A 27,722-nucleotide genomic window follows, 5' to 3' on the forward strand; every position below is an offset into this window, starting at 1 on the left:
GGGAAGGCTGCCTCCAGAGGTTTGGAGGTCTACCAGTCAGACACATTGATCCCAACACAAAACTTTATTGTTAATACACAATACCTGGCCCCACCAGCCTCATCTTTCTCCTCTTGGTACTTGGGCCCACTTAGACCCCATCTAGTTCTGGTCTAGCAGGGGACCAGGGATGCCCATCCTGAGGGCAAATCCTGGCTGCCTTGGCCAGCACCCCCTTGTGGGCTTATCCTTGCTGTAAGGCTCCCACTCTCATCCACCACCTTCTCCATCCGTGCTCCTCTGGACCTGGGGCTCACAGGCCCAAGTCCTAGAGATACCGCCCCCTTCCATCCCCAGGCATCTGCCCAGGTGTAAGGCAGAGGATGGGCTCAGGCCAGGATGTGCCATGTCACGCTAGTGATGCAGGAAGATGCAGCAGCTGGGTGTGTGCTCATGCCCATTGGCTCCTGTACTGCCCTCTCAGCGGCTGGCCTTGTGTTTGTTAATATTTGTGTTGGATTCCTGAACCTGCAAACCAAGAGGTCTTCTTGTCAATCCCCCACCCCTGACATGGCAGACGCCCCCTTACTTCCCTCCTCCAGCTCAACAGTGGCGCATCCAGGCTTCCCAGGGAAGTCCTTCCCGTCTAACTCTTAGTCTCCTCTCTGACCGTGGCGCTCTCCTCTCAGGCCATAGACACCCACAAGGCTCCCAGGTCAGATGGGATGGGAAGCAGAGAAGGAAACGAAATGTGTGGGAATGTGCTTTGTTCTATGGGGCTTCCCAGGTGGCGCCAGGGGCAAAGAACCCGCCTGCCAATGCAGGAGACATGGGTTCGATCCCTGATTCAGGAAGACCCCCTGGAGGGGGGCATGGCCTTTTTCTCCCTAGAATTTTCCTCCCTCAGGAGGCTGCTCCTCTTACGTACCTGACAAGACCCGGGGGGTCCTATGCCCCCCTGGTGGACCTAAGCATTTGCCACTAAGCAGGAACTGAGCTGCTCAAGTCCCCTTAAGAGGAAGCTTGAAAAAAAAAAAGAGGAAGCTTGAGGGTGCTGAAGACCAAGATGGCTCAGTGTGTGGAGCCCTACAGGAGGGGCAGGGCCTCCCAGAAAATCTGGAATCTAACCAGATGGGCGGTGACTGCTGGGGTGCCTGGGAGTCTAGGGGGGCAGTCCAGACCTTGAAAGAGTCAGAAACCTTGACTAAGGGGGTGGTGGCTGGGTGGGGTGAGCACTGATTGAGTAGGAAAGGGAAGCTGAGAAGCTGCACCTTTTCTCTGTTGACGAGCGCGGTGATCAAGTCTTGCTCGTGAGTCATCTCACGGATGTCCACGGAGGACCTGCTCTCCAAGGATATGTTCCATGACAAGTACCTCTGCATCAGCTCCTCCTCCTGCTCCTGGTTGAAGCGGATGGAGCGGACCTCGTCCACTATCCTGAAGGTGGAAGGGTGAGTGCATTCCGAGGGAGGGGGTTGGGGGGCGGCCCTTCCATCTCTTCCCTGGGGTCCAGCCCCCTGCACCCTCCCCGCCTTGACTCTGATAGAGACCCAGGCCAAGGCTCAAGGCCCTTTGTGAGATTACGAGGAGGTATATATCCTGCACAGACAGTCTGGGAGGAGCCTGGGCAAGTCACTTAACCGCTCTGAGTCCCAGGGTCCCCATTATCAATCAGGGCATGAGGCCAGAAGAATCTGAGGGTCCACTGAGCCCTGACTCATGAGACTCGGGGGTTACCCCCTGTACCCGCCCTACATGTTGAGCTCATCACGGATCTCCTTGTATTCCATCAGGTTCTCCTGTATCGCCTCGAGCACCAGGCAAAAGTTGTCGCATGTTCTTTCTGAGAGGTTTGTCAGGGGGCCTCCCATAAATGGCTCTTGGGGGACGCCAGACATCTCCGAACGGGCGACTGCACAGTGCACCAGCGGCAGCTTGTTATTCCCATTTTCCTTCTTGTTGTCTACCTGGGGAAGGGAGAATGGAGAGGGAAGGGTAGCTTAGCCGGTACCCCCTCCCCTGGCCCCTTCCTGCCTGACTTCAGGGGAGACGAGTCTCAGGACGCCAGGGTTCTCACGCCCCTCATTTCAGCTCCAACCAGTCTTAGCCTCCCTCCTTTACTGTGGGAGCTCAACTTGAAATGCAGAAGTCTGTCCCTCTGAAAATTCTCACCCCTTTTGACAACTTAGTGCTTCCCCCATCATTTCCCTCCTGATAAATCCTACCCAGCAAACTTCTGAAACCCTAACTACTCTCAGGCCACAGTCCACAGCCCTCGGCACTTTACACAATACTCCCCACCTTTCGGAAGCTCTACCCCCCGATGAGTAATACTATAGCTAATGTTCATCGAGTTCTTAATATGTGTCAAGTACTGTTTGTTGACCCATGAAATTCTCATAATAGCCCTATGAAGTAAACAGAATTATTATCACTTCCATTTTATAGAAGAAGGAATTGAGGTTTAGATTGGTTTAAATGCCCTAAGGTCACCCAGCTGCTCACTTTCGAGTTGTCACAGAGCAAGATATCAAGGAACTCCACACCCCTCAGAAGCCCCAGTTGGTGAGTTGGCATTCACAGTGGGGATTGCTGCCTTCAGGCCTCAGGCTTGGCTTTCTTTAGGCCCTCGAGTGTGTGAGCGCGCGTGCGCACACACACACACACACACACACACACTCAAGTTAGCACTCATATACACGCTCCCCTTCCCCCCTCTGCCCTCCCTATCTCACTCACCTCTCTGAAGGCTATTTGATGCTGTTGCCCCTGTTCTGCCTTCATCATTTGCTCCAGATTGGTGGTCACCACGACGACCAACAGGTTGATGCCAATGAAGGCACCCATGGTGATGAAGATGGCAAAGTAGATGGCGCCCCCAATCTCCACTCCGTACTCCCCTGTCTCCGTCCTGGAGATGGCAGTCAGGGGCCCTATCACCTCCCTGGCCCTTTGGGCCTCAGTTTCCTCATCTACGAGATGGAGAAATTATCTCAAAGCCTACTGGGACTTCTGCTGCCTCACTGCTGCTGTGCAGACCTAAGGCCTGACTCCTGATTGTTCCCACAGCTGCTCTTGAATGAGCACCCGCTGTACTGCCAGATAGTGGGCTGCCCTCAAGCCAGCCCTGCAAGGTGAGGATTCATACACCAGCATTATCAAATTTAATCTATTGGCTGTACTTTTATCATGTCATTCTTATTATAACTCAGGTTTGTTGTAGAAAAATCAGAGGGAAAATATATAGGAAAAAAAATCCCACCACTGTTAATATCTATTGCAAACCTCCCATAAAATATTTTCCCAAATAATAGCTTTGGCTCTCTTGCTACACATGTATGTGTATGTGTGCACACAATGTCAGCCTCTACTAATCCTCAGAGCAACCCATGACATGGTTAAATGTTGTATTATGATCTCCAGTTGACACATGAGGAAACAGGCTCAGAAGGTTGCATGGCTAGTACAGTGGAGCAAAGACTCAAAAGGCCAGGCCACTTTTATTGCACATTCCATGACTTGTCCACTGCCTATAATGTAATGGCTAATGAGAGTAGAAGCCCCTTTACCGACTGGGCTTCTACTCTCACACGAGGAAGATAAAAAGAAATCAGTCAGTGGGACCCAGCCCCTGAAATGGCCTGGAAACAAGTAGGATTTGGGCTAAATGGAAAGAGGCAAAGAGCAGAACGCAGGCAGCCCTCTGCGGCCAAACATGACCTTGGACAGTGGGTCTCAAAATGAATAAAATGAGACCTTACATTCCCAGGAGTCAAGGCATTCTGGTGGGCTCCAGTGTGGACTGGGAGCTGCCTTGGGACCCTAGGTACAACCACAGACCTGCTGCCTGGCCCAAGGCTAAGCTGCCCAACTGCTGAGCATGAAGGGAGACTGCAGTCCATGAACAAGACTGCAGCGGGACTTTGAATACATGGAGTTTCATAGGGACAAGGCTTCAAGTAGATTACAAAGCTAGAGGCCTCAGCCCCAGGAGTCTGCTTTTCCCCAGTTCAAAGCCCCAGGTGCCACACCCGCCTCCTGCCACCCTCACCCCAAGTCCTGGAGCCCCACTCCCACCTGAGACCCCTTCTCCCTCCCCAGGTGGTTTTTTTTGCCCCTGGATGCCCCAGGCCCTCCCCGCCTAGCTCAGCTGGACTGGGGGCCCGGAAGCCCCACGGACACTCACTGAAAGTCACTGTAGATGTCCACCCAGCCATCCTGGGTGATGCAGATGAAGAGGGTATACAGGGCAACCTGCATGTTCTGGAAATGCATGGGCACGAACACACCAAAGAGAGTGACCCCAAACACGGAGAACACCTGCCGGAGAGATGGGAGACCCACCCCGGATTTCACCCACGGGCCTGGGACACAGGATATGCAAAGGAGCTGCCAGAGGAATCACAGGGAGGCGGGCCTCTCCTCCTCTTATCTCCAAAGCCGCCTCCTCTCCGCTCCAGACACCCCGTATCCCCAGTGACCCAGGGGCCTGTCCAGAAAAGGGGGGCGGCTGGGGGGAGGGGAGGGCACTGACCAGCATGAGGAAGAGGATGAGGACCATGATGTTGGCCATATCGGGCACCGACTGCAGGATGACTCGAATGATCCGGGCCAGGGGCTCCACCGCCATGCACACGTGCAGCAGACGAAGTGCCCTGCGGCAGAGCCTCTCAGGGTGCCCCTCGGCCCTTCCCAGACCCCTCCTCCTCACCATCGCCCCACCTGCCCAGAAAGGCAGAGCTGATGCCCACCTGCAACAACCCCCTCCCCTCTCTCCCGGGATCCAGACGGGTCCCTTCTTCACTCCGAGTCCCCCAGCTTACCTGAGGGTGTAGGTGATAGCCACGACACTGAGTTCATTAACGAAAAACCCCAGGAGCAAGATAAAGATGATAAGGAAGTTGAGGATGTTCCAGCCGTCCTGGGGGGGGTGGGCCAGCCCCAGCAGGGTCTGTCAGGCCCAGCCCACGGGTTCATCCTGGGTCTGCCCTCCCCACACCCTCAGGATGGGGACTCCTGGTGCTCTCAGAACAGGGCCAGTCATGTGCCACCCACTGCGGTCCTGCTGTCGCCCCCCAAACATGCCACAAAACACCCACGCACTCGCTGTCTCACACACGTGTCCACAGCCAAGTGCAGTGTCTGAACACACAATTGAGTCCCTCATATACGCCAGTTCCTAAGCTGAGCACCCACCTTGGCTAGTGTGCCGCCGACAAAGGCCTTGCCCTGCAGTTAGGTGACCTGAAAGCGTTTGGATGCTCCAGCTTTGTGGGACACACACTACAGTTAATAAAACGAAAATAAACGAAAACACTAAGGCACAGGGCTTCAATAGCCACTTCAGAGCTGAACTAACTCTCACTGTAGAAGAAAGGCACAGTTTGCAAGCCCCACGTTCAACACGGCACAAACTCCTTTAGAGTACGGACGGAGGAAGGAAGCTCACGTGTATGACAAATTCAAGCACAACCGCTACGGGGGGAATTTTCTCTAATAAACAGTCTGCATTTTCCTTTGACCAGTGATCCCACTTCTAGAAATCCATCCCACACAAACTCTGGTACAACTACAAAATGACATTTGTAGAAGGCTGAAAATAACTAAAGTGTCCAGCAATTATAATAGAACACTGGCTGGCTAAACCACACGTTCATTCAATGGAGTACAGAACAATGGGAGAGGTCTCCATGTACTGACACAGAAAGACCCATTAAATGACAAAAGTAAAGTGTACTGCAGCATTTAAACTATGCTACTGCATGGAAAGGGAGGACTAAAAATATACACATATTTGCTTATGATTGCAAAATAAACACTAGGAGGATAAACAAGAGATTATAAATAACAAAGATTATCTGAAGAGGGTGGGGGAAGGGGACAGGGATGAAGGGACAGAGTAGAAACAAGAATTTTGTATGCTCCTTTCAGTACAGTTTTGACCAATATGTAGCTGCATTAAATATTCAAAAAGAAAATAATTTTTTTTCCTTTTTGAAAAAATATTTGGCTGCAACAGGTCTTTGTTCCAGCATGTGGGATCTAGTTTCCTGACCAGGGATTGAACCTGGGTTTCCTGCATTGGGAGCGTGGAGTCTTAGCCACTGGACCGCCAGGGAAGTTCCAAAAAGAAAACTACTTTATTTTGAAAAAATTACTTTAATGGGAAAAAAGTTCTTAAATTTATTGGGCAGTCCAATAAACACAAGACTTCCTGGTATGTCACATTCAGAGTGTTGGTGCCTAAACATAAGTCAGGAGACACAAGGCTCCCTGTCTACACATCCATCCCTGTATCCATTCAATATTAAGCTCCTACTCTATGCCACACCTCAAATCAGATCCTGAAGATACAGGATTTCTGCTCTGCTGAGCTCATAGGCTATTTTGAGGGAAGTGGACAGACAGTAAATTTTAACTCCTGGTGAGAGACTCCAGGAGTTGGTGATGGACAGGGAGGCCTGGCGTGCTGCCGTTCATGGGGTCACAAAGAGTCGGACATGACTGACTGACTGAACTGAACTGAACTGAGAGGTGAGTACACAGTGTTAGGGAGACAGGGCAACAACTAAGCTAGCTTAGGAGAAACAGGAAGACTTCCTGGAAGAGAAGACATCTGAATGAGTCTTAAACTGTAAGTAGGAGAAAAGCAAGTGAGTAAGTGGTAAGGAGCTTTCATAGACTAGATGTCAGCATGGACAAAGGCATGAAAGTGAGCAACAGCAGTGTGTAAAGTGAGCAACAGCAGTGTGTGTATGTATGTGTATGTGTATGTGTGCGTGTGCACACGTGTAAGTGTGTCTTTAGGAATGTCAACCCACTCCAGTACTCTTGCCTGGAAAATCCCGTGGACGGAGGAGCCTGGTAGGCTGCGATTCATGGGGTCGCAAAGAGTCAGACACGACTGAGCGACTCATCTGATCTGAGGAATGTCACTACAAGCAGCTTGATGTAGCTGGAACACCCAAGGGTGAGGTGAGGAGTGATAAGCCTGCAAAAGCAGACAAGAGCCATTTCATGGAAAGCCTTAAGCACAACTGAGACAGCCTGGGACCTGGCACTCTTTGCTGCCGTGCTGCAATGCTTGCACCTGGACGTATCTCTACTCGAGCAACAAAATACAAAGAAACTGCTGCTGCTAAGTCGCTTCAGTAGTGTCCGACTCCGTGCGACCCCATGGACTGTAGCCTACCAGGCTCCTCCATCCACGGGATTTTCCAGGCAGGAGTACTGGAGTGGGGTGCCATTGCCTTCTCCTACAAAGAAACTATTTGGGACTAAAAATAACTAAGTGCATGTGCAGATGGGACAAATCTGGGACAAAAGATACAAAAAGACCAAAAAATTCAATTGCCACTTCTAAAGAGCCAGGAGCAAAAACAGGATGTTGGGAGCAAAAACAGGATGTTGGGAGCAAAATCAGGGTATTGCACATGCCCCCTGCACACAACACTACCTAAGGGATGGGAAAACCACCTAAGACACCCCTCCAGTCTGACTCCAGACACACCCCTACCCCCACCCCATGTAAGGAACAACCTTGCCTCGCAGGTCAGGGATTAAGGGAACAAAACAATCTGTTGCTTGTTCTCCTTCCCCTCTTCTGCAGCAGGGGCCCTAAAAAACCTAGCCTGAATCTTTTGTCTGGCCTCTAGTCAGTTTCTGTTGATTGGAGAAGGCCAAGAACCCTGGTCGGTATCACAATGAGGCATTTAGACCTGATCCTATAAACAGTTGGGAGCCACTGGAATGTTTAAGGGCACTCTGTCTTGGGCTTTGGGAAAACTATTTTGATGGCAGGTGGGGTACACTGGAAGCCATAGCAACACCCTGTGAGAGAAGACAAGACAGGAACTGGAATGGGGTACCAGAGCTGCAGAGGTGGCAAGAAAATTGAGAAATTCTTAGGTGGTAAAATAGTAATTAATAGAGTGTGGAGGTAAGGAGGAGACAGGAGCCACATGAGCACTGTAGAAAAGGGGGCATTGTGGGCAAAACGTTGGGGATCCCATGTGGCTGGGTAATATTTGAAATATTAACTTGCAGATTTTCCTCCCTCCCCTGCCTTCTCCCTTTCCATCCACCCATTAAATGGGGAGTAGTCCTTGTACACCAGGACCAGGAGAGGGGCTGGGCCTGGGGAAGAAGACAGCAGAGGGTCTCTAACAAGCCCTGGCTTTTGGCACTGGGAGGCTGGCCCCAGATAAAGGTTAGGGCTTGGGACATTCGTTGTCAGCCATTAGTTCTGGAGGGCGGTTTTGCCTTCCAGAGGACATTTGGCAGTGTCTGGAGATACCCTTGATTGTCACAGCTAGGAAGACGTTTATGGCATCTAACGGGTAGAGGCCTAGAATGCTGCTAAACATTCTACAGTGCACAGGACAGTCCCCTCCCAACGAAGCATTATCTAGGCCAATTATGTCAACAGTGCCCAGGCTGAGAAATCTTGTCCTTGAGGAGATATGCAGAGTGGCTGGGAGGAACACAAAATTTGCTCCCATTCTCTTGTGCTAATGAAACGCTAGAGTTTAGCCTTGAAAGTGCAGGCCCTCCTAACTGCTGCTGCCAATGAGACAGGTGGGAATCTGGGACCCTTTGCTGCAATGCTTGCACCTGGACAAACTTCCCCAAGCAACAAAATACAAATAAACTGTAAGAGACTAAAAATAACTGCCTGCATGAGCAGTTGGGGCAAATTATGGACAAGACACAAAAAGACCAAACAGCCCAAATGCCACCTCTGAAGAGCACAGAGCAAAAGCAAGGGGTTGGGAGCAAACGCAAGGGCTCAAAAGCAGTAAGCAAAAGCAGTACTCGCACATGCCTCCTGCACACACCACCACCAAAACGGCAGGCGAACCACCTAAACCACCCCTCCAGTCCGACCCCTGGTCACACCGCTACCCTCACCTCATACAAGGAATCAGGGAGAGATGAGCAAAGGAAATGGTTACTTGTTCTCACTCCCCACTGCTACTGCAGAGGCCCCAACAAAGCCTTGCCTGAATTTCTTATCTAGCCTCTGAACAATTTCTATGGGCAACGAAAGAAATCTCAGGACTGCTTTCACATAAGAAATGCTCTCTCTTAGGGAACAAATATCTGCCTGTATCCTGAAGAGTGGTACATTGAAATATTCACAAAATCATGGTACCTATTCTCCCCTCCACCATGAAGACAAATAAATATGCACCATCCTATTCTATTTTCTGTTAATAAACATCCTCCCAAGTGTTGGTCTCACAAAGCAGCCTTTAAGACATCCATACTTTAGAAATATTGTTCTAGGTTCTACATTCTGTGTTCTACGAAGTGACACTTCTAAGCCCTGGAAAGCTTGTAATTCTAATTGGTTGTCCTGATAATGGTATTTAAATGATGCTTCCTTTTTAAAAACATATAAAGTTTTGATGGGTAATTTTTTTTAAAGACTCTTCTTGCACATGCCCAAAGGCAAGATAAATCTCTTGACTCCAGAAATCCTTTGACTCTAGAAGTCCCATTTAAACAAAGAATTTGAGTCTTTGTTTCACTTTATGTAATGTTAAGATCTGTTCCTACCCAGATATCTTTTTGATACTCTCCCAAATAGGAGTCAGAACACTATAGCTCAAGGCCAAATCTGACCAGCAGTCTCTTTTTTTTAAGACCCATGGGTTTAGAATGATTTTTATATTTTTTTAATGGTTGGGGGGAAAGCAAAAGGAAAATAATATTTCGTGACATGTAAAATTTAAAGTTCAAATGTCAGTATACACAAATAAAATTTATCTGGAACATAGCATGCTCATTTGTCTATATACTGTCTATGGCTGCTTTGTGCTCTTACAGCAGAGATGAGTATTTGCAACAGAGACTATATGGCCCCCACAAAAAAATACTTACCTGGCCCTTGAGAAAATTATAGGGAAACCTCCCTGCAATGCAATTGGATGGCCAAAAGGGGGCACTCTCATGCAGTACCACTAGATTACTAGTAGATTACAGGAAGAATTGTCAATTACTGACTCAACAGAATAATCACCAACTGGGAAAGAATCATCAATTATAGGCCCCACAGGAAAAGAGGTACAGAGCATCTCCTGCAAGAAATCTAATATTCCAGAAACTCAGCTAATAAGACCATTTCACCCTGCACTCTCACTTTTCTCCAGCAGATTTTGGTTCAAATCAACCTCTCCTAACTGCCTCCTTTTTCTCCCTAAAATAATGTTCCTCTCCATTTTTGGACTTGCTGTGGCTTTGGCTATAGCTTACTAGTCCTGAATTGCAAATCCTCTTCTATTCCCAAATAAACCCCCCATTTTGTTTTGCTGGTAAAATAACTGACTTAATTATTTTTAAGGTCAACACCCTTTACAGAAAGTCTCTGCTGACCCCTCTGCTCTTGAACCCTGTAAATTAAGGTGTGTGTGTGCGCGCTAAGTTAATTCAGTCGTGTCTGACTCTTTGCAACCCTATGGACTGTAGCCTACCAGGCTCCTCTGTCCATGGGATTCTCCAGGCAAGAACACTGGCGTGGGTTGACAGGCCCTCCTCTAGCGGATCTTCCTAACCCAGGGGTAAATGAAGGTGGATACTCTCAGCTGCATTTCTCTGATAAGGAAATCAAGGTTTTCCTAAGAGCACAGAACTAGGGAAAGCTGGATCAGGAACGGGGACCCAGGAAGGCTGCACTTCCAGTACAAATTACTTTCTGCCACATCACAGACATCTCAGAAGTCAGTCTTTCTTTCTTCATGCATGCACATGAACATACTCACACACTCATACACACACACACACACACACACACACACACACTCCTCAGGTTTCAGGGCCAGGTGCACAGTGGTGGGGACAGGATGGGGTGCCAACCCTAAGGAGGAGTAGAGGTGATGGCAGGGAGGGCCCAGGATCTCACCTTCCAGAAAATCCAGAAACCATTCAACCAGCCGAGAAGAAGTTCACAGATAAGGGTGGTCAGCACAATGTCATCTATGGTAGAGAACAACTCATAGTGTTTCTACATGGAAGACAGAGAAAAAGAAGGGCAGAAAAGTCAGTGGAGTGGGGCCTTGGCAAGACCAGGGACAGAGGATGTCTGTAGGGAAGGGGAGGCCCAGATTCTTATTGCTTTTCAGGCTTGCATCTTTGTAGCGCCCTTTAAAGTAACTCTTGCACGTACGTGCCAGGCACCATTCTTAAGACCACAAACTTATTTCATGTTACCATCACCATCATCCTGCAAAGTAGGTTTTATTCCCATCTTGCACTTGAGGAATCAGAGAAGTGCCCAAAGTCAAACAGTTAGTGATAAAGACTGTTGTCTGACTACAAACCTTTGTCCATGAACTCTAGAGTAGGAAAAGGGAGGTGGAGAAAGGCAGAACAGACTCCGGGATCGGGAGGGAAAGCCCTGGCCCTTGAGATGGAGGACACCAAGTCCCATCCTTGCTTCTTTGGTTGTCTCCACCACTCCGGCTGCACCAGCTCCCAAATCCCCAGGCTTGGCTTGACCAAACTCCTGAGTATCCCCTTACTCATGGGTCCAAGACATGCTCCCGGGGTGGATGGATTGATGGATGGATGGATGACTCCATGATTCTGAATTCTGTTTAAAACGACTCACTTTCATGCCATCTCCTGTTAAGCTGTGACACTGCTGTTGTTTGTGACATGAACAGCTCCCAGCCCCCAACTCCACTTTGCCAGTTACAAAAGTCACCTGACTCCCCCTTTTCTTTACCTCCGTGGCCCACAGACTCAGGGCTTCACGCCTCCTGCTCCCCACACCTTGCCACCAGCTCCATCCACCAGCCAGTGTGAGGCTGGACAGAGTTGCTTCTTTTTCTCTCAGCCATGCAGCACAGCATGTGGGATCTTACTTCCCTGACCAGGGATTGAACCCATGCCCCCAGCAGTGGAAGCGTAGAGTCTTAACCACTGGACCACCAGGGAACTCCCTGGGCAGAGCTTCTTAAGTTCAGATGGGAGCTGAAGTTTATGGGCTCCCAGCCTGTTCCAAATTCCCAAAGGGCATCATGGGCCAGTGGTGTCTACCTAAAGCAAGGAAAGGCTTTTTCTTCCCTTCATCTTTCCCTTCAGCTCTACCCCACTGGCCACAGGTGGCAATAGCCTCTTGTATTTACTGAAAGAGCGTCCTGAACAGTTGCCCTGCCTTCTCCAAGTCAAGAGCATCTGTGGTTAAATCAGAGTTGTATTCTTTACCCACAAACCTTCCATGACTCGCTATGGCCTGCAGGGTGAGGTACAAAACCAGGCTGGCATTCCAGCTCTCTAGGATCTGAGCTTCACGGCACATACACTCTACCAGGCTTTTTTAGCATTTTTGACTTGGACTCAAACATATATTTTACTCCATAATGCTTTCTCTCCCTCTGGCTCCTCCCCTCCCTCTCTCTTCCCCACCACAGTTGCTACTTCATTCTTTTTCATTTTGTTTGATTCTACATCAAAAGCTACCTGCATTCTGAATTGTTTTCATGATCCACAGATGGGTTTTGATCTGCCCTCCAGTCACTCATTCTGCAAACCCTGGCAAGTGGGTTTCTGCCTCCACCACATCAGAGTTAGCTCCTGTCAAGGTCACAAGGGCAAGATCCAAGGGGTGTTTCAGAGTCCTTTTCTGGCCTCGTGTCCTAGCCACATCTGACGCTGCGCTTGCTCCCTTGGTAATGTTCTCTCCCGGGGATCCTCTCACTCCGCTGGCTGCTCCTCCTTACTACCCTTTTGCATTTCCTCTTCTATTTTCTGACCTTTACTTAGAGGCTCTTCTCAGAGAACTCTGTCTTGGTCCCCTTCTCACTCGGTACTCTCTCCCAGGCAACCTCATCCCTTCCTTGAGCTTCGGCAACCAGCTCCTTGGATGTCAGTCACTCTCACGCTGCCATACTTTAAACCCTGGCTTGCCTGGATAAACATCAAGGTCCTACTGTATAGCACAGGGGACTATAGTAATATCCTATGACAAACCATAATGGAAAAGAATATAAAAAAGAATATATATATGCATACATAACTGAATCACTGCTGTACAGCAGAAATTAACACAACACTGAAATCAATGATACTCCAATTTAAAAAAAAGTAAAAAATAAAAAAATAAACCTTGGCTTGCGGTTCATGGGGTGGCAAAGAGTCAGACACGACTGAGCGACTGAACTGAACTTCCAAAGACATCCTCCTTAATATAACTTGAAGATGCTGTGTGATCTGGCTGTTGACCGCCTCTCTGAACTTATCAGTCACCACACAGGAACATTTTAAAATCACTGGCTTTCAAAAGGACAATTCACGTATGTGGTGGACTCCTTGTAAGAAATTAAAACCTCAAGGGTAAGACCCAAGTCATAGTGGACTTGAAGCTGGATACCCAGAACTCACTTCTATGCTGTTTCTTCTGCCAAAAACATTCTTCTCCACCTCCTTCTGCCTGGCCAACACCTACTCATTCTTTATTCTCCACTTAAATGCCTCTTTCTCCAGGAAGCCCACCTGACCCCAAGATTGCGTCCAATGCCTCCTCTGAGCTTCCACACACCCTGTGACACTCAGGTACTTGCAATGACATGTTTGTCGTGTCTGTCGTATTCATACCTGGCACAGAGCCCAGTATCTGGTGCAGAGTGATTCTGGCTCAGTGACTATTGGTTAAAATGGGATACCCTTCCCCACAAGACACCCACTGGCCTGCCTCTGCTCACACCATTTTTCTCCTGTCCTTCCTCTGCAAATCCAATGCATTTCTCAAAGCTGGGGCCCCTCCACCACGAAGTCTTCCTTGATCTCAGTGCTGAAAGGCCCTTGAAAAGCATCCAATCCAACCATCATAAAAAGATGAGGAGTCCGAGGCCCAGGGAGGGAGGTGCCTTGCCCCGGCCCCTGTGAGATGAGTGAGAGCAGGGGTCAGGCTCGAGTCCCACCTGGCCAAGCATGGAGTTGGTGCGGAGAGCGATGGTGATGGCGTTGACCACCAGCAGCATGGCCAGCAGCACCTTGGAGGCCGGGTGTCGGAGAAGCTGCTTGACATACATGCGCGTGATGAACTCCTGCATGTCCCAGGCATCCTGGGAGAGGACGGGGGACCTTCCTTCAGGCAGGTGTCACCATAAGAGGCCTCTGCCTGGAAGTTTGCTCTCAGTGAATAGGGACCCACAGGGGCCACTTTTAGGGGGAGAAGTTGCCTGAGACGGGATCATAGAATTGGGGGCATTAGTGTAGAGGTCACTACTTAGTCACTAAAAGCGGGTCACTCCTGGGGGTGGTCTTTGTTGGGGTCATTGCAAGGGAGACTCTTTTGGGGGTCTCTGCTGGGGAGTGGCTCTCAATATAGAGGGGCTCCTGTGAGGGTCACAGCCAGGCGGTTACTAACATATCATGGTTGGGGAGCGGGTCACTGCAGTGATCCCTACTGGGACGTTTAGAAGCAGAAGGGGCAGTTATCCTGAGGGCCTGTGGCCCCATGGATGCAGCAGCAGAGGGGTCACCATGGGGGTGAGGATGGCTGCAAGCCCCCGCCAGGCTGCACGCCCAGCCTCAGCCTTACCTTCCTGCTGGTGATGTCTCGGCGGTTGATGAGCACTTGCTCCTCTGGCCGCCGGTAGGGCTCTTGAGCAGCCCTCTGCAAGGGTGAGGAGGGGGCCCATCAGGGCAGCCCGTGCCCCTCCAGACCCAGTTCAGTCCTCTCATGCCTCATCCCACCCCGGGATGCCCAGCTTGGGCAGTGCAGCCAGGCAGGAGCCGCCTACCAGGCGGTTCAAAGGTCTGATGTAGGTGGTGTCTGTCCACTGCTGCCACCAGCTCCTCTGGTTATCTGCCATGTTGCTCAGTCTCCCCCGACTCCTCAAAGAAACGTCACTCCAAGCGCGCCCGCCCACCCCTCGTGGTGATATCACAGAGGCCTCTGTGACCCCCCAGCGTCCGCATTCCACCAAGGAACTCCTGTAGCAAGAGAAGCTCCTCCCACTGACTCCCCTGGGTGTGCCACAGAGGAGGCCGAGCACACGGGGGAGGTCACAAGTCGGAGGCTCGTGAGAGCAGGTCAGGTCTCTTACGCAGCCTGGATGGAGACAAAGGGGCAGGTCCCTGCTCTGCATCCAGGAGCTGGAGGTGAGACCCTGCCAAGGAGAGAGAAGAGGAGAAAGGTGTTTCGTTCTGGGGTCCTCCTCCGAGCAGACTTCATCCTGAATCCCTGCCCACTGGCCACCCCATCCCACCACCCCAGTCTCCAGGGCTGCCCTTCTGCCCATCTTTCCATGGGAGGTATGTTTCCCCATCTGTAGAGGAAAAGTTTGGTCTCTGTTTCTCACCTGTTCCCCCCTGGAGATGGCGCAGGACACCATCAGGTCTCTGAGGGCTGGGGAGAGATGGGCATTAAGGAGAAGCCCCCACCATCCTGGTAGGGATGGGGCTTCAGCTAGAGACCCCGTCGGTGGGCTGTGCAATGGGCTACTTACCAAGAGCATTCACCCCCATCTGACAGCTTTTCATCCCTGTCCCCTCCCAGAAGCAGATTCCAGATTCTAATACAGAAGTCAAAGGCACATGCAGATTCATGTTAAAGAAACTGACTTTATTTACTTGAAAAGTATCCACTGGTTCAAGTGAAGAACTTCTGTACAGACTGGCTTGGGGAATGGAGACATGCTGAGGGGCAGAGGGGGCACAGGAAGAGCACAGGGTAAGAAAGAGTTCTTGCACCCCTGCTGCTCGCTCCTTCCTTGGCACAAGCTCACTTCACTTTACCCCATTCCAGGGCGGGCAGAGGAGCAGAAATGGCGGAAGGCAGAGCAGAGGCGGTCAGCTTGGGGCAGAGGCACCGACAAGCACCGCCTCCAACTCGGAACAGCATGCAGGGATGCTCTGTCCTAGATGTGTCAGAGGTGGTCCTCAAGGCCGGAGGTCGGAAACTTAGGGTACTGGCCAAGGTTAGAGGTCAGGAGGTCGGGGGTCACTCTCTGGGGTCAGGGGGCAGAGAGGGGAGCACTCCTCGGGGTCAGAGGGTGGTGGGTGGGAAGACTGTTCCTTGGGGTCAGAATTCAGGACTTGGGAGCCGCCCTGGGCCTGCTCCCCTCCCCAGGCCCCCAGGCCCTCCGAGTAGAGCTCCTGGTTCTGCTCCTTCCACCGGCGGAATTTCTCTCCGGTGAGCTCGGGGTCGCCCAGCACTTCCTCCAGAGCCTGCAGCTCCTGCAGCTTTGCCTGGAAGAGGTGTCGGGGTTAAGGGGCCAGGATCACCCCAGGAAGGGGCAGAGCCCGAGCCCAGAGCTAGCTCTAGGGCCCAGCGCCCAGATCCCAGCCAGCGCCAGCCCCCATCCTCAAAATCGAGAGCCTGGCTCCAGGAATCCAGAACTCGACCCGGTCCGCAGCCGAGCCCAAGAGGGCTAGACATCTAGACACCTGGCCCAGCTAGACATCTAGCCCAGCACCCAGCCCCCCGTGCGCCCCCTGCTGACCTTGAGCGTGCTCTGCAGTGCGCGCACACGGTGCACTCGCTCATTGAGCTGGGGGTCTCGGTTGCGCCGCATGAAAGAGCTTCGCCATTGCTCCTGAGTGAGGGGCTGCTGCTGGCCCAGCAGGGACACACCACCCAGCCTCAGGCCCCGGACCATTCCTTCGAGGGCCCCTTCGCTGCTGTCTGTGGGAGGGGGGAGCAAAGTGAGGGTGTGCCCGCCCCACTGCCACCAGCCCTGTCTCAGCTCCGTGTCCCGACTAACCCCACCACCCCCTGCTCTGCTCCGCACCTGTCGCCGGACTGAAGGAGGTCCGCGGGCTGTCCTGCGGGGTGACTGCAGGTGATGGATCTCCATGGAGCGAACTCGTAGCTTGGGCTGGGCTGGGCTGTGGGCAGGGTGGAAGGAGAGGAGGGTTATCCGTCTGAGCTCCACGCCCTGCTCTTCACCCCACCACCCTCTCCACCAGCCCCCGACTCACTGAGGCTGAGCAGGATCCAGCCTCGTCGTCAGGATCTTCGGCTTCCGTCTCGCTATAGCAGTCTGGAGTGGACAGGAGCCGTTGGGGGGACGCACAGAAGCTTCACAGGTTGGGTAAGCCAGGGGGTGGGCTTGGGGAACTGGATTCCCAGCCCCCACCCCAGGAAAGCAGAGGCTCAGGTGAGATTCGATGGGATCCAGCCCTGTGAGATACCCACCTTCCTCTCGGGGTAGGGAGGCCCGGCCTGGAGACTGGTACTTGGAAATACAGGTGATGAGATGACGCACCCACCTGTGGAGGGGCAAATGGGTCTCAGAGAGTTTCCACTGAGTCAGTATGCTGGGCTGGAGAAGGCAATGGCAACCCACTCCAGTACTCTTGCCTGGAAAATCCCATGGACGGAGGAGCCTGGTAGGCTGCAGTCCATGGGGTTGCACAGAGTTGGATACGACTGAAGTGACTTAGCAGCAGCAGCAGCAGCAGCATGCTGGGTGTCAGTCAGTCAGTCAGTTCAGTCGCTCAGTCGTGTCCAACTCTTTGCGACCCCATGGACTGCAGCTCACCAGGCCTCCCTGTCCATCACCAACTGCCGGAGTTTACTCAAACTCATGTCCATTGAGTTGGTGATGCCATCCAACCATCTCATCCTCTGTTGTCCCCTTCTCCTCCTGCCTTCAATCTTTCCCAGCATCAGGGTCTTTTCAAATGAGTCAGTTCTTCACATCAGGTGGCCAAAGGTTTGGAGTTTCAGCTTCAACATCAGTCCTTCCAATGAATATTCAAGACTGAATATTCTTTTAGGATGGACTGATTGGATCTCCTTGCAGTCCAAGAGACTCTCAAGAGTGCTGGGTGGGGCTTTCACTTATATTATCTTCTAACTTAATCCTCAGAGCCAATCTGAGAGATAGGAATTCTTATTAGTCCATTTTACAGAAGGTGAAACTGAGGCTTAGAGAAGGGAGTGTCTTGAGCAGCCCTCTCAGAGAGCTGGGATCTGAATCCAGGCTCCTGAGCCCAGGCCCTGAGCACTCACATGCAAACTGTGGGGGGTGAGAGAGTGGCACTCACATGCTCAGATCCGTCAGGGTATCAGCAGCGAAGATGAAGGGTTTGTACACGTTGTGGGTGAGCTGGAACACACTGCCGGGGAGCAGAGGGGCCTCACTCACCTGGGGGTGCCCATCCCGAACCCAGAGAGGCTGGCCTGGGAACCCCAGCCACCTGCTGCCCCCACCTCGCCCCTCCTGTCACCTGCCTCTCCCTTTCTCTCCCTACCCCCGCCTGTCACAGCCCAGGACTTAACTATTTTTTCTTCTGATCTTGTCCACTTTCCAGACTGTAGTTGGAGACATTGATGAGGCCCTCGGCCTTCTCATCCTGGGGGAATCACAGCGTGAAGGTCAGCTTGGAGCTCCAACACCCTTGAGGCCCAGGCAGGCTCCTAATGGCAGCAGGGGAGGGGGAAGGGCATCTCCTGGGCTGTCTAACTGCTCATCTCTCAATGCCCAGGGCTCAGGGAAGGAAGCTGGGATAGGGTTGTGACCAAGGGGTGTCTCTGTGCCTGGAAATGGAGGCAAGCTATCCGGAGAAACAGCCAGGAAAGAGGAGCCCGCTCATACATCTGCTCCATCACAGACACAGACGAAGCTGCTTTGCAGAATGCTCTTCTCCCTGCCTGTTTTTCTTGCACCTTTCTGTCTAACCTTCAGGCACTAGTTTCTCAGGAAGCCTTCGCCACTCTTCAGGTGGACTGGTCACCTTTGCAGGGATCCCACCCACCCCTGGGCTCTTCCTCCATCACATTATATGTTCCCGTATTGTCCCTGTGTATTCATCCCTGTCCCCACTGGCCTGAGAAACAGAAAAGATCTGGTTCTCCCACATGTCCCAGGGCCCAGCCCAGAGCTGGGTATACAGTAGGCACCTTGAATGTTAGTGGAATGAGCAGACAATTGCTTGAGCACCCATCACTGGATGAACAGATTAACGGAAGGGGAAGGAAGGGTGGGCAGAATCAGCGATTCTACATGCCCTGTGCTACCTTTTCGAAACTGCTTTTGCACACACCTCAGTTCTCGCCAAAGAGTGTCCCCATTTTACAGATGGGAATGCTGAGGCCCACCTGTGACCACTGATGGGCCTGAACGCTGGAGGAGGAACAGGAGCCATGGCCCTGAGGTGACTCACTTGTGCGTGTGTGTACGGGGTCTCACCTGGGGCTGGCGGTACCAGTAGAGTGTGTGTCCCTTGAGCACGAACCAGCAGCGGCGCCAGCGCGGGCCCATGAAGCCCCCGGGCACCTTGCGGAGCAAGAGCCAGCCATCACAGTCGGGCGGGCCCAGCTCCCGACACGACACCCGCCGGCGCGTCGCCACGCCTGCAGCAGCATGACACAAGGGTCAGTGAGGGGTTGGCGGGGCATCCCAGACCCCCAAAGCTGCTCCCTGGCCCCCCAGGAGCACCCCAGCTGATGCTTCTGAACCCCTGCTCTGCGCTTGGATTGTAGCAAGTGTCAGTTCCGGGCGGAGGTTGACTCTTCTCATTTTAAGAGATGAGGAAGGTGAAGATCAGAGGACGAGCTGTTTGCCCAAAAATTGCAGAGATCGTGAGAGGTCTAGGCTGGGAGCACAGGTCTGTCTGACCCCAGAAACAGAACTGTGTCCGGGGGAGAAGTGTGCGACGTGTGTGTTGGGAGGGTGGTCTTGTCCAGCCTTGTAAAGACTTCTAAGAGTGCCTCCCAACCTACCCAGTCTGGTGCATTTCATACCTTTTGATTTCCTGCAGCCAGGGACAGGACTCTGAAAGGAACACAGGCAATTAGAGAAGAGTCTGCATCCAGAGCCACACACCCCTCCCTACTGAGCCCCTGAACTTACCCTATCAGGGTGTTCTGGGGGCTCCGGAGTGTCTGCTACCTCTGCCAGGTATGTGGCTGGGGTTGCAGGGGGGCTGGGCAGGGGCTTGGGGTCAAGGAAGGTTGAGTCTGTCAGGGAGGGAGAAGAGAGAGAGAGGCTCCATGAGCCTCAGACCCAGGCCCAGCAGTAGGCTGCGGGTGTAAGAGCCCAGGGTCAGAGTCAGACACCCCACATGCCTTGTCTGAGACACCTGCTAACACGTGGGGCTTTGATATTACCTGTCCAGGCAGGAGGGCTGGGTCCAGGACTTGGGTTTGAAGACAGGTTGAAGTCAAAGATGTCTTTAGACGGGGTCCTGGAGTGATGAGGGAGAGAGAAAGTGAGCCTGTGGCTCACCCTCCAAGACCCACCCGGGGCCCGAGCCTGTTACCTGGGAGACACTGAGGCTGGAGCTGGTGATGGGCTCACTGGGCATGGTGAGTCCAGGGGCTGAGGAGGGGTCTAAGGAGCAACCAGAAACAGGAGATGGAGCTGGGGACCACACCCGGGTCTGAAAGCAGACTGGGAGTGGGGAGGGTGGCAGGTACCTGTTGTGGGGTCTCCGGCACCAGGACCTTCTTCAGCACTAAGCTGACCCTGTCCGGCTCCCGCAGCAGCTCCCTCACCACGTTTTTGTGGGGCCAGCCCACCTAGGGGACGGGGACACGGGGCTGGACTGACCTGGACGGGAGCCTCCGGGGCAACCTTACAGCCCTCCCCTCGATCACTCTCTCAGTCTCGGGCTCAGCCTCCCCTCGCTCTCCTCCAGGAAGCCTCCCGGAGCCCCTCGGACCCACGTGAGCTGGCTGACCTCATGGCAAGCAGCTCACCACCCTGGTCTCCCGAAGGAAGGGAACCTCTCCACCCACCAACCTGGGTTCTACTCAGGAACCCCTTCCTCCCATCGTGCCCTTCCCCTCACTCACCACCACCTGCTCGTTGACCTGGACAATCTCGTCTCCAGGCAGGACTTGCAGCTGGGGGTTGGTGGGGACCTGGTGTTGGAGGTAGGGTTCAGAGGGGTGCACTCTCATGGGGCTTGGCCGGCAGGTAAAGAGGACCGTGGGGCTTGTTGGCTGAGAAGGCTGCAGGGCTCTCACCTGGGCGCCCACTCGAGACACGAAGTGCAGGCAGTTGCTGGTGGTGTGGATTTCCAGGCCCTGCAAGGCAAAGCCTTGCGGTCACTGAGGGTCGGGGGGCTGCAAGGCCAGTGGGCAGGACCCTCGCTGGGCACCAGGACTCATAGGCGGGTGGAAAGGGGGAGAGAGCTGGCCTCAAGTTGGCACCGCCCGACTTGCTGTATGACTTGGGGCTTGCTGCTGCACCTCTCTGGGCCCTGCCTCCTCTTCCCCTAAGGACTGAGGGGAGCAGGTTACTGACTTCTGAGCTTTTAGCAACTCTCAGCAACTCTCCTGAAGGCTTAAGCAGGGACAGGGCAGGGCTGGGGTTTTCCCAGCTGGTCAAGGATTGAAGCAAAAAAGTTCATGCCCTCTCCCCTTCTCCCTTAATCTGCCAAGTCCGTGTCCCGGGGCCGGCATGTGTCACCAAGACCCCACCTGCTGCAGCCCCTCTGGACTGGAGAAGGGGCTGAAGGATGGTGAGATCCCAGGGGAGGTCCTCTGAACCTTTAACATCTGTACAGAAAGGTCCATCCAGCCGTAATAGGATAGGATTCTGTGGGATCCTAGAATCAGATTTCCGAGCCCACACGAGGCTGCTTGAGGGGACCAGAGGTGAAAGGTGAGAGGTCAGGGCTCACCGAAGGATCGTCCAGCGGCACTTGCTCTAGTACAGCCTTCTGCTTCAGCAGCTCCTCCGGGCAGCAGCTCAGGATGTTGCAACAGATCCCAGCCACATGGCTGCTCTGGCGGATGGAGGGCAGGATGTCTAGCCTGAGTCCCGTCCCACCCCATCCCCACGGCCCGCTCAGCCCCTGACTCACAATTCTCAGGACTTTGCTTTCCTTCTCAGCCGCTGGACAGTCCTGGAAGCAGAGAGAGAGCGGGGGCCGGCCCTGAGCAGGGTGCCCTGCCTTCTCTTGAGGGCAGGGGAGTTTCCTGCGGTCCCTCCCAGCGTGTCCCATACCCTGGCCCCTTCCCGGAACGACAGGGCCGCAGAACTTTGGCCCCAAGGTCCCATCTCCCTGATACCGGGCCCCCAGAGATCACCACACATGCCCTCCCCCGCTCCACACCCTCCTGAGATCAAACTTGCTGAGCTGCCCCTTCCAGTTAGGAGCCCCCACACCCCCTCACCCACTACCCAGTGGCCGGGCCTCCTCTCTTCCTGCTCTGGCCTCTCCCTGCTCTCACCCCCGAACCTGTGCTGATTCACAAGTTATAAAAAGCTCTAGCCTGACTTGGTCTCTATGGCCTCAGCCAAGCCTGGCCCTTGGATCTCCTACCTCCTGCAAGGCCTGGCCCAGCTCCCCGCATAATTCCCCAATCGCCTGGCAGGATGAGAAGTCATTTAAGTGGGAGAAGAGGTACCTGGCAGAGGGGAGGATGGAGCAGTGGTTAGGGGACTGAGCTTAACAGTCAGGCCACTGAACCACCCTGAGCCAACTACACATCTAAGGCCCTGATGAGTTTTGGTTTGGGGTGAAGGAGATGACTGATACATCTTTAGCACAGATTTATTCTGTGCAGACTTTATTTTAGCACAGACTTTAGCACAGGATTTATTTGTCAAGTGTTTAATGAATGCCAGGCTTGGTTCTAGGCACTGGAGAGATAGATATTAAATACATAATTACATCAATAATGATTAGGGACTTCCCTGGTGTCCAATGATGATTTATGGGCTTCCCTCATAGCTCAGTTGGTAAAGAACCTGCCTCCAATGCAGGAGACCCGGGTTCAATTCCTGGGTCGGGAAGATCCGCTGGAGAACGGATAGGCTACCCACTCTAGTATTCTTGGGTTTCCTATGTGGCTTAGCTGGTAAAGAATCTGCCTGCAATGCGGGAGACCTGGTTTCAATCCCTGGGTTGGGAAGACCCTCTGGAGAAGGGAAAGGCTATCCACTCCAGTATTCTGGCCTGGAGAATTCCATGGACGGTATAGTCCATGGGGTCGCAAATAGTTGGACACAATCGAGCACCTTTCACTTCACTTCACTTCACTGGTGGTCCAGTGGTTAGGAATCTGTCTGCCAGTGCAGAGGATATGGGTTTGATCCCTGGACTGAGAAGATCCCACATGCCACAGGGCAATCACGTGGCCCAACTATTGAAGCCCACAAATTCTAGAGCCCGTGAGCTACAACTATTGACGATTATGTACCCTAAAGCCTGTGCTCTGCAACAAGAGAAGCCACTGCAATGAGCAGCCCACGTACTACAACCAGAGAGCAGCCCCCGCATCCCACAACTAGAGAAAGCCTGCCCACAGCAAGGAAGACCCAGTGTGGCCAAAAAAGAAACACAAATTCAAAAAAAGATGTAACTTCTACTCCTGTGACACATAGGGAGCTCTGAGAGTGTATAATGGGAAAGGCTTCCCTGAGGAGGTGACATTGGAGCTAGGACCTCTGGGACAAGCAGCAGCCAGTGAAGGGGTAGCCAGCTCCTTATGCAATGCTGCTGATGAGACATGGTTACAAGCTGGAGGTCGGGTGGGAACCCAGGGAACCCAGTGCCCTTAAGTGAGTGAAGTCGCTCAATTGTGTCCGACTCTTTGCGACCCCATAGACTGTAGCCTACCAGGCTCCTCTGTCCACGGAATTTTCCAGGCAAGAGTACTGGAGTGGGTTGTCATTTCCTTCTCCAGGGGATCTTCCTAACCCAGTGATCGAACCTGGATCTCCTGAATAGAAGGCAGACGCTTTACCATCTGAGCCACCATGGAAGCCCCATTACAAACCACTGTGAAGCCCCTTACACAGACCAATTAACCTTTTTTGGCCAGTCCCACCATACTACTCCTTGGAAAGAAAGTTATGACCAACCTAGACAGCCTATTAAAAAGCAGAGACATTACTTTGCTAACAAAGGTCCGTCTAGTCAAGGCTACGGTTTTTCCAGTGGTCATATATGGATGTGAGAGTTGGATTATAAAGAAAGCTGAGCACTGAAGAATTGATGCTTTTGAACCGTGGTGTTGGAGAAGACTCTTGAGAGTCCCTTGGACTGCAGGGAGATCCAAAAATTCCATCCTAAAGGAGATCAGCCCTGGGTGTTCATTGCAAGGACTGATGTTGAAGCTGAAACTCCAATACTTTGGCCACCTGATGCGAAGAGCTGACTCATTGGAAAAGACTCTGAAGCTGGGAAAGATTGAAGGCAGGAGGAGAAGGGGACGACAGAGGATGAGATGGTTGGATAGCATTACCGACTCAATGGACATGAGTTTGGGTAAACTCTGGGAGTTGGTGATGGGCAGGGAGGCCTGGTATGCTGCAGTTCATGGGGTCACAACGAGTCGGACATGACTGAGCGACTGAACTGAACTGAACTGAACCATAGCTGAACAAGAGCCAAGCTCTTGTTTTCTCTCCAGGTCCCTGGAGGAGGCCATGGATGCAGAGGGTCCCCTCACCAGTCACTCAGACCCTGGGAAGAGACCAAGGTACCTGTTGAGCCAGAAGAGGAGGGAACGGGCCTCATGTACCAGCTGCACGGCCGCGCCCAGGACATCTGCAGGGGTCTCCACACAGCCCCCCAGGCGACCTTGGACCAAGCTCTGGAATGCCCGGGTTCCCTCCAGCAGCCCCTCTGTCAGGCTCTGCAGGTTCTCTGACTGTAGCCCTGAGCTCTGTGCAGAGAGGGGGCAAGTTACTCCGGCAGGGGCCAGCCCCCATCAGCATCTCCAGGGTGGGTGGAAGCTGCAGCCAGTTAGGCCGCCATTCACTTACCAGGGCCCGGAGCTGTTCCACCCCTTCCAGGATGATCTCCTGGTGGCCCAGAGGCCACACGGTTAGAGCCTCCAGGCTGCGGGGGCAAAGCTGCAGCAGGTACTTGCCAGGCAGCTCCCAGTCCTCAAAGCAGTAGTCCTGCAGGGAATCGTCCAGGCCTGGAGGGAGAGCAGGGGTCAACACGTGGGACTCAGGGGGTTGGCAAGGCCTTTCCGGTCAGTAGAAGAGCCCTTCTCCCACCCTGAGACCAAGGCTGTGTTCTGTCCTGCCCATTTCACAGATAAGGCTACTACTGAGTTGAGAAGTAGGATCACACAGGGCAGTGGTTCTCAAAGGATGGTTCCCCAGACCAGCAGCAGCAGCCTCATTGGAGGACTTGTTAGAAATACAAATTCTGGGAATTCCCTGGTGGTCCAGTGGTTAGGATTCAGCGCTCTCATTGCCGTGGCCTGGGTTCAACTCCAGTCGGGGAACTAAGATCCCATGAGTCACGTGGTGTGGCCATAAAAAAGAAAAACAGGCAAGACATGGAAACAACCTCAGTGTCCACTGACAGATGAATGGATAAAGAAAATGTCACACACACACACCTGCACACGTGCACACATGCACAAATATTCATCCAGGAAGAAGGAAATCGTGCCATTTGCAACATGGATAGACCTTGAGGTTATTATGCTAAGTGAAATCAATCAGAGAAAGACAAACTGTATTATCTCATATACAGAATCCAAACAACGCAAACTCTTAGAAACAGGGAACAGACTGATGATTGCCAGCGGCAAGGAAGCAGGGAGTGGGGGAAAGGGGTGAAGGTGGTCCAAAGGGACAAGCTTCTATTTATAAGTCAGTTTGGGGGACAGAATGTACAGCATGGTGACTATGGTTAGGATTCTGAACTTTCGCTGCCGTAGCCTGAGTTTAATCCCTGGTCTGGGAACTATTAATAAGATCCTACAAGCCGAGTGGCGTGAAATCAGGGGCAGGGCCCAGCAATGTGCTTTTTAACAAATCCTACAGGGGTTCTGATGCTTGGGCAAGTCATGACTGATGTGGCTTTGGAGTCCGAGAGACCTGAGTGATAGCAACTGAGCAAGTAACTGAATTACTCTGTGCCTGTTTCCACCTAAAAAAATAGGGAAAATAAAAACACATCACTTCTAATGTGTATTAAATGACATGACACATGTCAAACACCTGACCAACTCCCTTGGTTCAGTCAATAACAGCCCCCATGTTATGTGTTGCCAGACTCTCTACCATGATCTGCAAGGCCCCGTATGATCCGGCCACCACCTGCCTCTCCAGTTTCATCTCTTGGCACAGCCCGTCATGCTCAACACTCTAGATCCAGAGCACTAACTCCCTGCAGCTCTCGGGAGGTTCTTTCGCTTTTGCTTCACAGTCCCCGAAGGTGCCTTTCCTTCTGCCTGAACTGCTGTTCCAGCTCCCTCATGTCCTTGGTCATCTAACTTCCTCCAGGAAGCCTTCCACAACTCCCCAGGCTGGGCTGGGGCCCTTTGCTGCGCTCACTGCCCCCTGTGCCTTCACAGACCCCTGCACCAGAGCACCAACCTCTCCTACTCGAACACGAGCTCTTCCAAGGACTGGGCCTTAAAACAAGTGTTCATCTCTAATTCCGGCCGAGGCCTGGCATAAGGCAGACACTCAAAAATAAATACTATGTGCTAGGAAAAATTTAAGGACTTTATACATATTAATACATTTAATCTTCACCAAATCTAGAAAGTACAGATATTTCACATAGAGGTTAATAGTTAGCTTTCTCCCTCTTTGAAGGAACCCCTGCCATTCCAAGCCAGAGTCCTTTACGGGGTATGTGTGTGTGACCAATAGCTCTTCCCCCATCCCGTGTGACATCAGGAGCCCTTGACTAGGAGTTCACGAGCTTTTACTCCGTGGCCGTGGGCCTCAAGCACCCCCCTTCCCATGCACAGTGAATGTGCTGTGTTGTCTCCCTCCCAACAGACCCTGACGCTGAGCCTGGCCCTCATCACAATTGTCTTATTTGGTCTAACCTCAAGAGATCAGAGCTGCCTTTCCCATTTTGTGGATAGGGAAACGGAGATTTGTGGTCACAGAACTGATGAGCAGAGGGGCTGGGCCTGGAATTCAGTCTGGGAGACTGACTCCAGCCCTGAGTCCCTGCTCCTCCCGGGGATGGTCACCCTGAGTCTGTCCCCAGACGACTCCAGTTGCCTCCCTCCAACTCTGGCTCCGCCTGTGGGAGGAATGTGGTCCTCACCTCCCAGCTTCCAACTCCACAGCAGACCATCTACACTTCTCTGAGTCCGCTGACACTCTGGGCCTTTTCTCACCAGCCTTTCCCACTCTGGGCTCATCCTCCCTGGAGGTCTCAGGAGGGGCTGTGCCGACCCCCTCCAGTTGGGCCTGGGCTTCTGTTCTCACTGGGAGCCTCAGGGTGGGGGGAGGGAAAAGACACTACGGGCAGGCCCTAGTCCAAAGCCTGGGCAAATCTCTTGTTGGCTCAGTGTAGAGTTTTCAGCATCTGAAAAGTGGGATTAATTACAGCCCACTGCTTCCCGGGGGCAGAGGGAAGAGGAGATACACTGCGGGCGGTCAGCTGGGGCGACACCTACTGTTTTCATTACAGAACCACTGCCTGGGCTATTGACGGGAAGGCAGACCCCTTCTAGGTCCTCGGGGGACCCCAGCGGAGTCATCTCGACTATCTTTCTGCCGGGTTCACGGCAGACGCTCTGTAAATGCTTGCGGACAGACTAACCGACTGACAAACTCGGCACGTCCTTTTTGCTTCCGCTCTCCCCAGCCCAGGGCCCCTCAGGCCCAGCACTGCCCCGGCCCCACCCACCTCTCAGCCAAGCCGCCACCTTCCTGGGGGTCCAGGTCGCCACTGGCTCCATGGCCAAGTTCGGCCTCTCGGACTGCACCCGCTCCGCCTCGCCCGCGCAGGAATTTCCGCTCCCCGAGCCCCGACCTGGGGCGGGGCTGGGCTGGGCCGGGGGCGGAGCCACTAGCATACCTGGGCCCACAGAGCAGGCCAGGTAAGGCGCTCTC

The 27,722-nt window shown here is 52.9% G+C and overlaps 2 protein-coding genes and 1 long non-coding RNA gene across 10 annotated transcripts; 1 reads left to right on the forward strand and 2 right to left on the reverse strand.

Moving 5' to 3' along the window:
- Positions 1 to 45: 45 nt before the first annotated feature.
- On the reverse strand, positions 46 to 15,459 carry CATSPER4 (cation channel sperm associated 4). Of its 2 annotated transcripts, XM_061392593.1 has the most exons (11): positions 14,730 to 15,459; positions 14,528 to 14,602; positions 13,905 to 14,048; positions 10,883 to 10,984; positions 4,803 to 4,900; positions 4,514 to 4,634; positions 4,166 to 4,299; positions 2,719 to 2,890; positions 1,735 to 1,946; positions 1,251 to 1,416; positions 46 to 507 (listed from the first exon to the last, which is right to left on the reverse strand). In XM_061392593.1, exons 1-11 carry the CDS (start codon positions 15,444 to 15,446, stop codon positions 460 to 462), a joined length of 1,989 nt encoding a protein of 662 aa, XP_061248577.1. In that variant the 5' UTR covers positions 15,447 to 15,459; the 3' UTR covers positions 46 to 459. The 2 variants fall into 2 exon arrangements, with proteins under 2 accessions (XP_061248577.1, XP_061248588.1); XM_061392604.1 differs by lacking the exon at positions 46 to 507 and having other exon boundaries at positions 1,260 to 1,379.
- On the forward strand, positions 15,004 to 26,360 carry LOC133232807 (uncharacterized). 6 transcript variants are annotated; one of them, XR_009731471.1, is made up of 8 exons: positions 15,157 to 15,243; positions 15,488 to 15,908; positions 16,900 to 17,024; positions 18,250 to 19,092; positions 19,699 to 19,838; positions 23,579 to 24,162; positions 24,308 to 24,376; positions 25,914 to 26,360. It is a non-coding gene; the product is annotated as an uncharacterized LOC133232807 (long non-coding RNA). The 6 variants fall into 6 exon arrangements; XR_009731469.1 differs by lacking the exon at positions 23,579 to 24,162; XR_009731468.1 differs by lacking the exons at positions 23,579 to 24,162; positions 24,308 to 24,376 and having other exon boundaries at positions 18,250 to 18,313; positions 19,017 to 19,092.
- On the reverse strand, positions 15,533 to 27,645 carry CNKSR1 (connector enhancer of kinase suppressor of Ras 1). 2 transcript variants are annotated; one of them, XM_061392580.1, is made up of 21 exons: positions 27,517 to 27,644; positions 24,663 to 24,820; positions 24,377 to 24,562; positions 22,213 to 22,293; positions 21,751 to 21,792; positions 21,568 to 21,672; positions 20,909 to 20,968; positions 20,735 to 20,803; positions 20,357 to 20,458; positions 20,200 to 20,270; positions 20,048 to 20,124; positions 19,791 to 19,897; positions 19,682 to 19,712; positions 19,128 to 19,291; positions 18,218 to 18,291; positions 17,983 to 18,054; positions 17,129 to 17,202; positions 16,912 to 16,973; positions 16,722 to 16,818; positions 16,434 to 16,615; positions 15,533 to 16,179 (listed from the first exon to the last, which is right to left on the reverse strand). In XM_061392580.1, exons 1-21 carry the CDS (start codon positions 27,566 to 27,568, stop codon positions 15,910 to 15,912), a joined length of 2,136 nt encoding a protein of 711 aa, XP_061248564.1. In that variant the 5' UTR covers positions 27,569 to 27,644; the 3' UTR covers positions 15,533 to 15,909. The 2 variants fall into 2 exon arrangements, with proteins under 2 accessions (XP_061248564.1, XP_061248556.1); XM_061392572.1 differs by having other exon boundaries at positions 20,735 to 20,968; positions 27,517 to 27,645.
- Between the last annotated feature and the right edge of the window lie 77 nt (positions 27,646 to 27,722).

The sequence above is a fragment of the Bos javanicus genome, chromosome 2, assembly GCF_032452875.1.
Source record: "Bos javanicus breed banteng chromosome 2, ARS-OSU_banteng_1.0, whole genome shotgun sequence".
Classification (NCBI taxonomy): domain Eukaryota; kingdom Metazoa; phylum Chordata; class Mammalia; order Artiodactyla; family Bovidae; genus Bos; species Bos javanicus.